The sequence below is a fragment of the Papio anubis genome, chromosome 15 (assembly GCF_008728515.1).
Source record: "Papio anubis isolate 15944 chromosome 15, Panubis1.0, whole genome shotgun sequence".
Lineage (NCBI taxonomy): Eukaryota > Metazoa > Chordata > Mammalia > Primates > Cercopithecidae > Papio > Papio anubis.
The window spans coordinates 16,250,989-16,265,511 of record NC_044990.1 but is presented as its reverse complement, the minus strand read 5'-3'; the positions used below and the strand labels follow the sequence as shown (position 1 = coordinate 16,265,511).

The 14,523-nt window shown below is 32.1% G+C and overlaps 1 protein-coding gene across 7 annotated transcripts in view; it reads left to right on the top strand.

The window, feature by feature from the left end:
- POSTN (periostin) overlaps nucleotides 1-12,657 on the top strand; it is a 35,413-nt gene extending 22,756 nt beyond the window's left edge. Inside the window, exons 17-23 of one of the 7 annotated variants that reach the window (XM_003913783.4) lie at nucleotides 1,086-1,166; nucleotides 4,267-4,356; nucleotides 5,053-5,142; nucleotides 5,902-5,979; nucleotides 6,345-6,428; nucleotides 10,752-10,793; nucleotides 11,877-12,657. In XM_003913783.4, coding sequence (XP_003913832.2) covers nucleotides 1,086-1,166; nucleotides 4,267-4,356; nucleotides 5,053-5,142; nucleotides 5,902-5,979; nucleotides 6,345-6,428; nucleotides 10,752-10,793; nucleotides 11,877-11,914 — 503 coding nt within the window. In that variant the 3' untranslated portion in view covers nucleotides 11,915-12,657. The remainder of the gene's footprint in view (nucleotides 1-1,085; nucleotides 1,167-4,266; nucleotides 4,357-5,052; nucleotides 5,143-5,901; nucleotides 5,980-6,344; nucleotides 6,429-10,751; nucleotides 10,794-11,876) is intronic. The other 6 variants (XM_003913781.4, XM_009191808.2, XM_009191807.3 and 3 more) reach the window with 6 other exon arrangements.
- The last annotated feature ends 1,866 nt before the right edge of the window (nucleotides 12,658-14,523 follow it).

The following is a 14,523-nucleotide window of genomic DNA, read 5'->3' as shown; positions in this document are numbered from 1 at the left end:
GAAACACAGTCTCTATGAAGGTTAAGAACCCCCATTAATTCAAAAAGTTGACACAGCTAAACATCTTACAGCATGAGGTAAGAACTGCAGAAACTGAAGTTTTGATGTGATCTGGGTGCACAGTTAGCTTCAGTGTGGCCCGTTATCTAATAGAACCATCTTTCAAGGCTTTTCATTAGAAATGACAAAAAGCCAGTAGCTCTGGCTTTGTGGCTTCAGAGGCACATTTCCAGTTAATCAGTACAACCAAAGTCAACCAAATAGTTGAATGGTATTTAATTTATTTTTATTATAGATCCAGGGGGTACACATGTAGGTTTGTTAGATAGAGACATAGAGTAATGCTGGAGTTTGGGCTTCTAGTGAACCCATCACCCTAACAGCAAACATAGTACCTAGTTCAAAGACTATTATCTTAGGTAGATGACACATGTTTAAAATATATACCTTTAAATTAAAAAAAAAAAACGAACAATAACAAAGCTGAAAATTAAAGACATTTTAGCCTATAACTTAAATACTGATCACATCATGTTTGTTGAAAAGAGCTCATGTCTGGCTGGCTGAAATTTATTCTTACTTTTAAGTATTCTGAACTATGTTTCATTTTTTTCCTTTCTATGTCACTATTATCAGATGCATGAAAAACATTTTAAAAGGCTTTTTCTTTCATTTTTTCTTTTAATTGAGAAAGAATCCAGCAATGCAAGATATTATGAATTGCATGACATTAATCATATTTGTCTTCTGTTGCAATGCAGCCAGTATTTTCAAGAAGTACAAAAGAAGGTAAAGCGCTTTAGTGGTACAATTAAAGATTACAGATTTCTAGACATAATTCCTCACTTTGTGAGTATATATTTCACTGGATCAAATTCAAGTAACTAGACTTCAGAGTTCAACACCTGGACATCAGAAGATATATTACGTACCATGAATATTTCCTGTATCTGACTGCCTGAACATATTACCACATACTGTACCTTAGTATCCTACAGAGATAAAAAACGAAAAAAAAAAAAACAAAAACCTTTCTTCAGGTTTTTATGTAAATATCTTTCATGTTCCACTTTCTATACTTTCAGCAACTAAAATTATAACCAAAGTTGTGGAACCAAAAATTAAAGTGATTGAAGGCAGTCTTCAGCCTATTATCAAAACTGAAGGTAAAACTCAATGTTGTACATGGTTCCTTTTATTGTAAAAACATCCATTAAAATACTGATTTCTATGAACGTATCTACATTCTTTTAAAAACTAACATGTTAAACGTTATATAACCAATATTGTACCAATGGCATGCTCATGTAATTGCAGAATGCGGAGTGCAAATTATTTAGCTAAGTAGATGATGCATTCCTAATACTTTCAGTACATTTGCTTGTACTTGATTTAATTTGAATCTAATTGGCATTGCATTAACTTAGTACACAGATACTCAGTAAACAAATACATCATGGTTTTTTTTTTTTTTTTTTTTTTTTTTTTTTTTTTTTTTAGTCAGACTCCTTTAGGCTTTATACTCTATGTTGCTTTGTTTCCAATCTACCACATGTTCTTTTTTATAACAATACAAGAAGCTCTTCCAAAAAAAAAAGCATAGGCATTTTTCATTCTGTAACCTAAGATAGCGTAGAAGCTATGTTTAATGAAAGCTTTTAAAATTACAACCACACATGAGATATTTTTCAATCAGATCATCAGAACTATAAAACAAAATGAGTAGTTTATGCAGTGAATTGATTTTTAAAATACTTAATTCCAGTCCTGAACATATTCTTACATACAGATGTACACATTATATGAGATATATAAATACACACACACACACACTTCTCTTCTGATGTTTCAGACTAGAACATTAAATAAGCAGTTACTTTTCTCTCTACTCCTACTACGTATGTTAGCCAACTTCAACACCTTTGATGTTACTTTCATTTCATGTATTTTAATTATGTCCAAGGATCACAACTGAATTTTTTTTTAATTTCCATGTATAAGCGTCTTAATGTAGCAAGTTACCCAGAGAAAAGAACTAGTTATCTTCTTTGTGCTATAAGAAAGCTAGAAAGTCTTCCAAAAGGAGAACAGTTTATATCTTTGATCGAATCTTCAGAAAACTATAATTGTAATTATGTTTGTTTTTGCTATTTCTTTTGGTGGTTTGAGAAGGTAACCTATTGAATACCTTTATATTTTTAAAGTAAGCCATTAATTCAAATTTATACATTGAAAACACATAGGTAAAAACTTATTTCCTAGCTAATTAGTTATCTATGTTAGTATTCATTCTTGAGACTTAAAATTGAGTTATTCCTTGAAATCTATCCTTGCTTTTTTTTTAAATAGTATAATTATAATTGACTTTCTATAGTGATGAAGAGAATTTGGTATTTTAAAAAGAAATTAAATTAGAAACTTTTGTTGAAAAAATGTTCCTTGATCATTGTAATGAAACATGACACAATGATCTTTGATAAGACAATTGATTTTAAAATCAAATCTTGTCCTGTTTTTAAAAATCAGATTCCCTAAAATTTTGCACTATAATTGTGCACAGCTTCTTTACCTGAAATTATTTACATATACCATTGTACTTATTTTCAAAGATTCTTCTCCTTTGAAGCTTCTTTATTCAGCTCATTTATCTCCTCAATCTTTTTCAGTAGGATTCTATCCTACTAATCTTTATTCAGTTAAGATCACACTGGAGTGTCATCTCTACATGGCTTCTTATAAAGGGAACATGGATGAAAAATGGAGTTTTGTCACCTACTCATTAATAACTTGAGTTCAGAAATTACACTCCTGTGTAGCATAATGAAGGAAACAAATATTTATCTTAGTAGAAATTTACAATGGTCCAGCTTCCAAGATTGCTACTGGCATTTCCTTCTTACTGTTTGAACAATTATAGATTTATTGATGACTTTTAAATTCTTATGAAATAAACTCCAGGACACAATTTTAAGGTGCCTCTTATAAAAGATGCATAACAGCATTTTGGAATTAAGAATAAATCAGCTAAAATTCAATTCAACAAATACTTATTGAGCAGCTATTGTGCTGGGTACTTTCCAAGGTGTTGGGAGTGAATAGGAAAACAATTTTGAGAAAATCTCTTTTTTTCATAGAGCTTAACTATAAAGGATGTCTCCAAAATTTCAGTTTGGCTTTTCTAAAGAAATATTGATTTAGATATTTTATTAACTCATTTTTGGTTCTTAAATTCCTTAGCCATCCTTTCTTTTGAAGTTACCACACCTTAAAAACCTGTCTTTATGTTTTGTGCTCAATATCCCTTGGCCTTATTTATATATCAAATATTATGGCATGAAATACTTATGGTTTCAAAAAACTTTACTTTTATTTTCATTATTTTGGATTGTTCTAGACCGGTTTACTTTTGGTAATCATGTACATTGACAATTTCTGAACAAGCAAAAAAAAAAAATGCTCTCAAAGATAAGCAAGCAACAGTTTCATTCCACTATTGAAGGTTATTACAGTATGAGTTAAATGTACTGAACTTATTTTCCTTACTCCTCTGTGAAACAGTCTTAACTAATGTAGTAAGCAGCTTCCTAACCTTCAAAATGATTTTCTGTGGTAGCAAAATCATTTTGCAAGTCAAATGCAACACTAGTTTAACTTTGCATTTGAAGGACTGTTTAACTATTAATTGGTTAATTTTGTATCATTCCCATATAGAAGGTAAGTACTCAAATTCTTCTCCTCATAAAACCTGACATTCAGCATCTTAAAGGTAGGTATACATTTGGTATTTTCTTATATTCACTCCTATACCTACTAAATCAAAAATATAAGGTACTGAGTGATTTTAAAATTTAAATGAAAAATGTTAATAAGGAAAAAGTAAGACAATATCAGTATGATAAAGTGGGATCTATACCAGTTAGAGAAACACAAATGTGTACATACTGCATGATTTGCAGAGTGTAGCCACATATATTTTGCATAATCATACTTTATAACTACCAATAAACAGATGGATTTTTCCATCCGTTTAAAAGCTAAAGCAGATGAAAGTAATTTTAGTAGCACACCAACAGACTAAACTTTTTGTTCTCATAACTGTTGTCTACTTTGAAGACAATGGGAAATATTTAAAACTGATTTCATAGAGCCTGAAACCACTTTGACATTTGAGTTGAGTAACACCGAATGTTGAAATAAATGTCCTATTCCGGTAAATTTAAAGGACCGTTTTAACATGATAATTTGTCTCCTAAAATAATGTCCCAGGACCCACAATAACAAAAGTCAAAATTGAAGGTGAACCTGAATTCAGACTGATTAAAGAAGGTGAAACAATAACTGAAGTGATCCATGGAGGTGCGTTCCATATGTTACCTGGGGCCGACTACCTTCGCTGTGATTATTTCGAAATAGTGTTGGTTTAGAAATATTGAACATCTGATATTTTCTCTTATTTTATAAAAATTGTGGGAATTATTTTCTCAGCTATGAGTTCTTATTAGCTGGTCAGAAATAAAACATAGTTAGCTTTTAATGGATCTAGTTGGAATTAATTTATCAATTAAGTCACCAGGCCCAACAAAATGTCATGATTTTTGTATACACAAGTGAGGATTTTGGAATAAAATTGTAACACTAATGTCAGTATAAAAGGAAACATTAGAAACAGTAGGAAAAAATGACCATTGTTTAAATCTCTGTTTAATAAGCCACTCCACTGCTAGGATTTATGGTAGGGCTTCCCATTCCAATGATATAGAACTCCCTGGATTCTCACTCTAGCATTCATTCCACATCCAGAAAACAAGTATGACATGGAGAGTTAGCATGTCAAATGGCCCTCTCTCTTAACCAAGGTTCAGGACATTGGCTGTTACCTTTTAGATCCCTATTGATGTGATTTTTTGGGGGATACCTCCTAAAAATGTTTATGATTGAATCTTAAATGGTAATATTTGTAGAAATATAGTTAATCGTTACAATGTCTAGCTTATGAATATATAGTCACTATATGAGGGTAAATCAAATGCATTTGTATTCCCCTGCTTTTAGAGCCAATTATTAAAAAATACACCAAAATCATTGATGGAGTGCCTGTGGAAATAACTGAAAAAGAGACACGAGAAGAACGAATCATTACAGGTAGACATTAATTCCATACAAGGATCTATGCCTAGATTATAAAGATCAAAGTATGGTTAATCCCCAAAAACAAGAATCATTACAGAAACAAGTCATTTTCATGGTGATTACTAAAGTTACTTCATATTTTGGCAGATATAATATTATTCTAAATATGTAATCCATGTTTTACTCTCGATTGAAAATTTGTAGACAAATCTAAAAGCATTTGTTTTTATTACATATATGCATACATACATTTAATATGATATACCATTGATATAATATACCATTTTCACTTTACTATTTATTAATGAGTTAGAGGACCCGAGAAGAAAAGCCATTTCCTCATGTGAGCTTCTATTAATCTTAAGGTCTATACATCTACATGCCAAAATAGAAGCAAGTTTATACAAAGCAATTGATCAATAATTTTAGTAAACCTCATATCAGACTTCCAAGCTAGTGTCCAGTTAGCCTAAATTAGCCTAAAATTAGCCTAAAATTCTTAATTCAGCTATTCTTTAAGTATTTGTTTAAACAATTAGTGAGCAAGTATGGCTCGTGCCACCTATTTATGGAAATAAAGTTTTATTGGAACACAGTCTTGCCCATCCACTTATATAATACCTAAGGCTGTTTTCACACTGAAGTATCAAGAGTTGAACAATTGCAACACAGACTACATGGCCCACAAGTGGAAAATACTTACTCTATATCACTTCTCAGAAGAAGTTTGCCTACTTCTGTTTTAGACCTTTTTCACTGTCTTTCTCATAGGTCCTGAAATAAAATACACTAGGATTTCTACTGGAGGTGGAGACACAGAAGAAACTCTGAAGAAATTGTTCCAAGAAGGTCAGCATTTCTAGAAAAATAAGAATGTGACTTTACCTAAGCTATCCGTATACAAGTCTAAAATAATCTGTGAGGCATTCTACATGTTTTCTACTCTATCTCATTCTATTGTTCATTTCCATACCAACAAGAAAAAGCACAAGAATAAGGAATTAAGCATAAATGGCAGTCATTTTTTTTTATACAGTATTTTGTTCAACTTTATAAGAATATTGGTATGTCAGAAAACAGCACTAAAAGTTGTGAAAGAACCGAGTGTTGGACTGGAATATCATTATTGGACAGATGCCATTATTTATGACAAAGTCTGCCGTCTTTATTTTGTTATATAAACCAATTTCTGCTATAAACGTGTATCCTCTCAGAGGTCACCAAGGTCACCAAATTCATTGAAGGTGGTGATGGTCATTTACTTGAAGATGAAGAAATTAAAAGACTGCTTCAGGGAGGTTAGTAAAAGGACAACAACTAACCCCCTTAACAGGTTGTAGTGACTGAGTTCAACTTTTTAAAGACTGAGCAAGCAGATTTTTTCTTTTAATTAGGTTAAAAAAAGAAAAAAAAGACAACATCTGCTGTTGTCTTAATAGATGGATTGGTTCAATGGTAGTTAACAGTTACAAAGAAATGATTATTAAACAGTCTTTAAAAAGTTCTATGGTATAAAGCTTGGGGAGCAATGAATATTTTTTTGCTTTGATTCAGATAATTTTAAGGACCTTTTAAGTAGGTGAAAGGGAAATAATTGTTAAATTGCTAGTTGTTAAACAAGCCCAAATTTGATATACGTTTTACATTAAAAAAATTATATTCACTGCCCCCATAAGAGCAATCAAGGCATGTCTTTAAATTGTATGCATAGATATAGCCAAAAACAGTGCATTTAGTAACATTCTTTTCCAAAACTCTATTCTTGGGAATGAGTAACTGTTTCTTCTAACAGTTTGAGTGATAATTTATACCTGCAGATATAAATTATTTTGCATATAAAATTAATCTTAATCTTTTATGGAATGTTGTCTGTCTATGGCATTAATGGACCTTAAGAACAAAGAAAAGAATTCAAAATCTTACATGAACCCTACATAGTAATTATTCAAAGATGCCCTAAGTGTTTATATAGATATATAATTTGTATCATTGGCATTTGAATAAGTAAATTTCTACTTCATTTTTTAACAAGGAAAGTATTTACATTCTTTAGAAAAACCAAATAGGCACTTTGAAATATACCATTAATTGAGAAACGTAACTGAAGTTTGATGTTTATCCAAAACACAGTCCAGATGACTTTTCAGTTTAATTTTTAAAACTGTATCACTATGTCCAAGAAAATGTAAATTATCTTGGGACTTTCTATATTTTTAGCATTTCTATATTCTGTAGTTTATAATAAACATAAAATCTCTTAAATAGTATTTAGAAACCTGTTAGTGACAGTTTAGAAAAATTTTAATTCAAACAGCAATTGAATTTTCCCTCAATAGAAATATATATGTCTGAAAAATACAAGTTTCCTCCCAGAATTCCAAGAGTACGTAACACAACAGAGACATAATGGAACCAAAGATTCCTGTAGGATCTAACACAGAATTCACTACCTACCCACAAATGCTCAACTGTCTGCTAGGAAAAAAAATCTAAGGATTTGAGGGAAGAGACACACACATTATGAAGATTAAATTGAATTCTTTTTTTTCTTTTAGTCCTTGCCATAGTAAGCAGCTTTGTAGAATGGTAGTGCTTTTTAGGGAATCAATAAATTAGTAACTGCATCAGTTTATACTACTTTAATTCATCTAGGCTTAAATTTCAGGTAAGTACATTTTCTTCCCCTTTGATAAACCCTTGTTATTGAGGTCACTGAAAAATCCAGCTAAATACTAAAGAATTGCTTCAGCCAAGAAAAGATATAAACTGCTATAAGTATATGACATTCAATTTTTAGTTAATGAACTTTCTTAGCTCTTGTCTCTGTTCATCCCAGAAGTTTATTCCTTTAGTACCCAGTGTATGATCTCTCTACATATCTGTAAGGCATCAGTTTTCACAATGCCACATCAACTATTGTAGCATTGTGAAAAAACAAAAAAACATGAAAAGTTTTTATCAAACCATTTCTCCAAGGTTTTGCTTTTTGTAGGAAAGACACTATATGCAGTAGAGTTACTTGCACCAGCATTAATTGGACCTGCTTGTTTTCTTTTTTTCTAGCTATCTAAAACCATCAGGTCATTACTGAGTCACAAGTGTCCCCTTGTCTAGATCCTAAAAGGCATTGATAAAAGAAGCTAGTAAAGATTACATTATGTAAGACTTTTTTTCAAGGTCTCGCCAATCGATGCATGTCTGAACCATGCTCTTCATCTCAAGTTCCACCTAAAACTCAATTTTCTATCTAAACAGTTCATATTGTATACATTGTGGTACATGTAGTACATTTTTGTACTTTTGATAATTTGAGTGTATTTCTCAATCATTTAAGTCATGACTATTAACATGGCTAAGTGGTTCTTTGAGTACTGATGTTGTGATTTGTCACTGATATATTTCCGAGACCTTAACTGAAAAAATTTCTCATTAAATGCATAAAATTTTTGTGCTTACCTTAGAACTATGCATTCTGAAATGACTCAAGCAATTCAAGGAGAGTAACAGACTATGTTGAAAGGAACAACAAAAAGTCATTTTTGAAGATTTTTGCAAATCTGCCAATTTAAGAGGTTAAGATTTGCAACCTCTATAGAGAAGAGTAGATCGGGTTGTAGGTCTGCATTCAATCTGAGCCCCAACTCAATCCCAAATTAGTTGACTCTTTTCTTGCTTGTTTCCTTCATCTGAAAGTGAGGATAGTCATGATATCTACAGTCTAAATGAGTTAATGTATGACAAGCTCTTAGAACAATGTTCAGCACAAAGTAAGCTGTCATCAAATGTTACTGTCAGAATCATCAATTGATATTAACATGGTCAATTAAGTAATGTTTCACACTCAACTTTAAATTTCCATAGTCATAGCCATGGAAACATACAAAAAACAAACACGCAACAAAAAATGTCAAAATAATTGAGCTGGGCACTTTGCATGCTTTAGAAAATATGATGTAGGGTGGTTCTTTGTGCCAAGCTATTCAGGTAATTGGTTTATCTTCCCATGTTTTGCTGATCTAAACATGATCTAATGTAACGCTCATTCATGCTGACGTAGCAGAGAGCTGCTAGGAATAAACCTGTTTTCTACACATCAAGCTGTTCTTTCAAAGTGTTTGACACACTGAATGTTTTTTATTCTGGAATATTATAGCAAAACATTAACTGGATGGTGTCAACATTATGAAAGGAAATCTGAGCACACTTGCTTGTTTTGAAAAGAAATTGATAAATACTTCTGTGATGCAGTTTAAGTTATACAATTAATTGCTATCTGGAACTTAAGTTCACTATAAGCAGTGTGACTGTGTACCAGTTAAAGGTTGGATCTGTCTCTTCTTGACAATTTTCTAGAAGCCATTATTTTGTTACCAAATAAACCTGAATATTTATATTTACATCTATTTATGTCTATTTGAGAATATTTCATAATTCAGACTTGGCCGTTTTACAGACTTCTCCCCATTACCCAACATAGTGAGATTTTTCTATAGTTCTATATTTTCCTCTAGTATTAATGTGGTTTTATAAATGATTATATGCCTTATATTCTGGGGGAAAAGACATGGGAAAATGTGCTAAGTAGACAGAAACAGAACATAAGTTTTTTTAATGTCATTTCTTTTTTAAAAATTTGCTTGGTGTCATATAGCCAAAACTATTCATGGTGATTGTTTCATTGCTTACTTTTTATATGACTTCAGAGAATTGAAAACATATATATAATAGAAAAAATTGGACTTCATGCCGAGTATAGATTATATATATAAAAGTCAAAATTTGGAGAAAAAAATTTAAAAAGATAAGTAGGAAAAATGAAGTAACTATAGAAACTATATTTACTCTTTGATCTCAAATGCCCAAAAACTAAGTGAAAATGTGAATTTAGGCCTACCAGGTCACCCTGTCAAAAAACTAAAAGAAAAACAGGAGAATTGAGAAATGTTACAACTATAATACCACAAAACAGCATAGTTTTGAAACACTTGCAGTTCTTAAATATAAAAGCTTTTATTAGTGAGTTTTTTAAAAGGATTTCACAGGATTGCCACTGAATCAGGTTGGGAGGTGGAAAAGGGTAATGGCATATTCTTCCTGAATAGCTTATTATAACATTTCTAGAATCATTAGGTTAATGCTACTTTGTTGTCCTCATGTACAATAGAGGAATCACCAGTTGATTTTAATGATAATTTTACAGAGGCATACATTACAAATAGGTATGACTGCAAAAATAGGTGGCTAACTCTGGGAAGATACTTGTGTTAAACTTTATATGACATTTAATAACCCTTCATCATAAGGCAATGTTTTTTACAAAAAGGTTGAAAAAATCACGTAAGTCATTTATTCTGCAAAAATGGCACATTATATGGGGGTCCAAAATCCATAATAAAACAATGTGTTTTGCAACTAAGAAACATTCATTATGATATATGGAAAACACTGTCTACTTGTCCTTTGTCAGAAAATGTGAAACTCTGAGGATCATAAAATTTACTAAAAATAATCTTCATGTTTAAGTGATACTTAGACTTTACACTGTTCTGCTTAACCGTGGTCTCCTGTCTGATTTTAGCCATAATTGCAAAGTATTTCTAACTACAACAATTTAATTTTAGACACACCTGTGAGGAAGTTACAAGCCAACAAAAAATTTCAAGGTAAGTGTATTGGCTACAGTAATGTGTGTATATGGCCTCTTTTGTTATATGAAGAGAAATCAAACAATAGAAAAATCTTTTAAAGTATTTTATTGAACTTTGCTATCGATCAGAGAGAAAAGTTAGCCAGTTTTGATGAAAAATATTTTGATATCAGAAAATAAATTTCTCATGTTCTATACTATCAGTAGAATTTAATAACATATTAAGGGAAAGGCCAACATACTAATGTAAACTGCTAGGCATACTGAACCCTTGAGATAGACTCAAGTGTATAATCTCCATATATATATACATATATGTCATGTTTTATATGTACAAGTGAAGTATGCATGTAATTTTGTGTATATAAGAGTTAAGTCAAAAAGAAATTTTTGAACAGATAAACAAATGTAGAATGCAAGTGGACCTGAATCCTCAAAAATGTTATGTGAGACGATGTTACAGTTTGAGACATAAGTAAATAAATATATATATGTAAAAAACCATTAATATAGCTATTTACAAAATGTTCATTTAAATGTGATTATATATGTATGTATCACATATGCATTACAATTTCATAATTACACTATGTGCATTTTCTAATTCCTCCACTTAAGTTATCTTACATTCCAAATACATTGAGAAAGCAAGAATTTCCCTTGTGGAACCTAGAGTAAATTGCAAGCTTGGAATTACAAGTTTGGAATTTCTGGGTTAATTACATACTAGTAGTCAAAAGAAGACGCAAGGCTTATCAATGCACTATAGGAACATCACACTTTAAGCCAATCCAATATATAGACCTTTGAAAGTAAAAGATCAACTGCACAGATTTTTTTAAAGAATGTATCAGTAAATCTATGTAAATATCCAAATTCACACAAATTTTCTAAAGAATTAAAATTATTAAATTTCAAATTCTTTTTATATACTTTTGATCAAAATACAATATTTGCTTCACCATAAGTTGATATTAACAATCTAAAATTTATTACAATAAAAAATGACTTCTGATAGATACACAGAGAATAATATATTCTTAAATTTTAAATTTTCCTTACATTTACAGTCTATACATTCTCCTTTCTTTCTAATTAGGATCTAGAAGACGATCAAGGGAAGGTCGTTCTCAGTGAAAATCCAAAAACCAGACAAAAATGTTTATACAATCCTAAATCAATAACCTGTCCTTAGAAAATTGTGAGAGCCAAGCTGACTTCAGGAACTGAAACATCAGCACAAAGAAGCAAACATCAAATAATTCTGAACACAAATTTAATATTTTTTTTTCGGAATGAGAAACATGAGGGAAATTGTGGAGTTAGCCTCCTGTGATAAAGGAATATGAAGACAATATAACACCTTACATGCTTTTTCATCTTAAAAGTTCTGGCTGACTTTGAAATCCATCAGAGAAAAATGCTTGTCACCAGATTCATTACAATTCAAATCGAAGAGTTGTGAACTGTTATCCCATTGAAAAGACCGAGCCTTGTATGTATGTTATGGATACATAAAATGTATGCAAGCAGTTACCTCTCCATGGGAAGCTAAGTTATAAAAATAGCTAGGTGCTTGGTGTACAACAAAACTTTACATCAAAAGGCTTTGCACATTTCTATATGAGTGGGTTTACTGGTAAATTATGTTATTTTTTACAACTAATTTTGTACTCAGAATGTTTGTCATACGCTTCTTGCAATGTATATTTTTTAATCTCAAACGTTTCAATAAAACCATTTTTCAGGTATAAAGAGAATTACTTCAAATTGAGTAATTCAGAAAAACAAGATTTAAGTTAAAAAGTGGTTTGGACTCGGGAACAGGACTTTATACCTCTTTTACTGTAACAAGTACTCATTAAAGGAAATTGAGATCAGTGTTTGAGTTTTTCTTTCTTCATCCTTTAAGTTCGGGGTGTGCAGGCATGTGCAAGGCGTGCAGATTTGTTATATAGGTGAACGTGTGTCATGGGGGTTTTTGTATAGATTAAGTTATATAAAGAATCATTACACATCCAGGCACGGTGGCTCATGCCTGTAATCCCAGCACTTTGGGATGCCAAGGAGGGTGGATCATGAGGTCAGGAGATCAAGCCCATCCTGGCTAACACGGTGAAACCCCAGCTCTACTAAAAATACAAAAACTTAGCTGGCTGTGGTGGTGGGTGCCTGTAGTCCCAGCTACTTGGGAGGCTGAAAGCAGGAGAATGACATGAACCCAGGAGGTGGAGGTTGCAGTCAGCCGAGATCACGCCACTGCACTCCAGCCTGGGCAACAGAGCCAGACACTGTCAAAATAGATAAATAAAAAGAAAAAAAAGAATCATTAGAGAATGAATCAATCGTTAAACATCAGCTGAATACTTAATATAACCCTAGGATTGTGGTAAGCCGTGAGGATTCAAAGGATGAATCAGGCATATTTACTGTCCTCAAATAAGGAGACATGTAATCAATTATCCTCAATACATCATGGGCTATGCTAGTATCAAACAGCACGACACAAGCATGGATGCATCAATTCATTATTCCTGGGTTAGGCATGGGGGAGCCAGAGAGATGTCCTTAACTTACTTGATGTAACAGAGTCCATTGCATGGCAAAGAAGACATTTGCTTGTTGGGAATGATGAAAAAGATTGACTTGATCAACTCAGACCTCAACAAGTGTCATTCTAACTTAGACTGATTGACATAAGAGCCTTCTGGAAACAGAATCCATACTGATGAGAAACTGAGTGGTGAGGGTGAAACAGAATTATACCATGCATTATAGGGCAGTCATTGGGAGACTGTAAAACCTAGGAAAGCCAGACTGAAGATATAAGGCTTAGCCATAAATGCCCACCTGAGATCAGAGAAAATTGGGCTCAGCACAAAGGACGTAAGAAAGAGGTTGGATAACTGAAAGATTCTTGTTTGATTTAGTGATTAGGGTGAGGAAGTGAGGTATAAGATTGTGAGAGTGTCATTTACTAAAGAAGTGCCGGATAGCTTTGGTTTTCGAGAATGCCTTTCTCATCTGGGAGAATGGAGAGATTTATTTCTACCATTTAGAGACCTGCCATTTAGAGCAGAGAGATTTATTTCTACCATTTAGAAAATACTCTACTAACTCTGTGCCAATGGAGAGAATCTCAGGTGGAAAGGGTGTGGCTGTGATCTTCCCAAGATGATTAAGAGATGGTTACATAAGGTGGTACTGGTAGAATAGACTAAAATATCATCAGTATTGATGGCTACTCCAAACAATTACCATGTGTTTAGGATGCCAGAGAAGATAATCAGTTACTTGCACAGAAGGGGCAATAAATAGGTCCACTCATTTAGCCACCTTCAAGATTTTTGTTTGAAAATAAGCCAAATGCTCCAAGATTGGGCTTTGAATATGGTAATTCAGGACAATAAGACTGATGTTGAGGTCTTTTTAGACTGCTGACTCAGGCACTGGATTTTTTACCATAGAAGAAAAAGTGCTCTGCTTTTTACCATAGAAGAAAACTCAGCAATGGCTCAAGCATACACATAAATCCAGCCTCTTTCTGGTGAAAGACAGTCTTTTCAGTGACACATGTGATGTGTTTACAAATAAAATCTAAAGAGAAAAAATATTAAATAGTAATATAAATCAAAATAAATAAGATTAAAGTTTAAGAAAATAAAGAACAATTTAAAACCCCCAAATCAGGACTAAAAAATAACCACTAAATACTAATTCTATTCAGACACTTTCTAAAAGTTGAA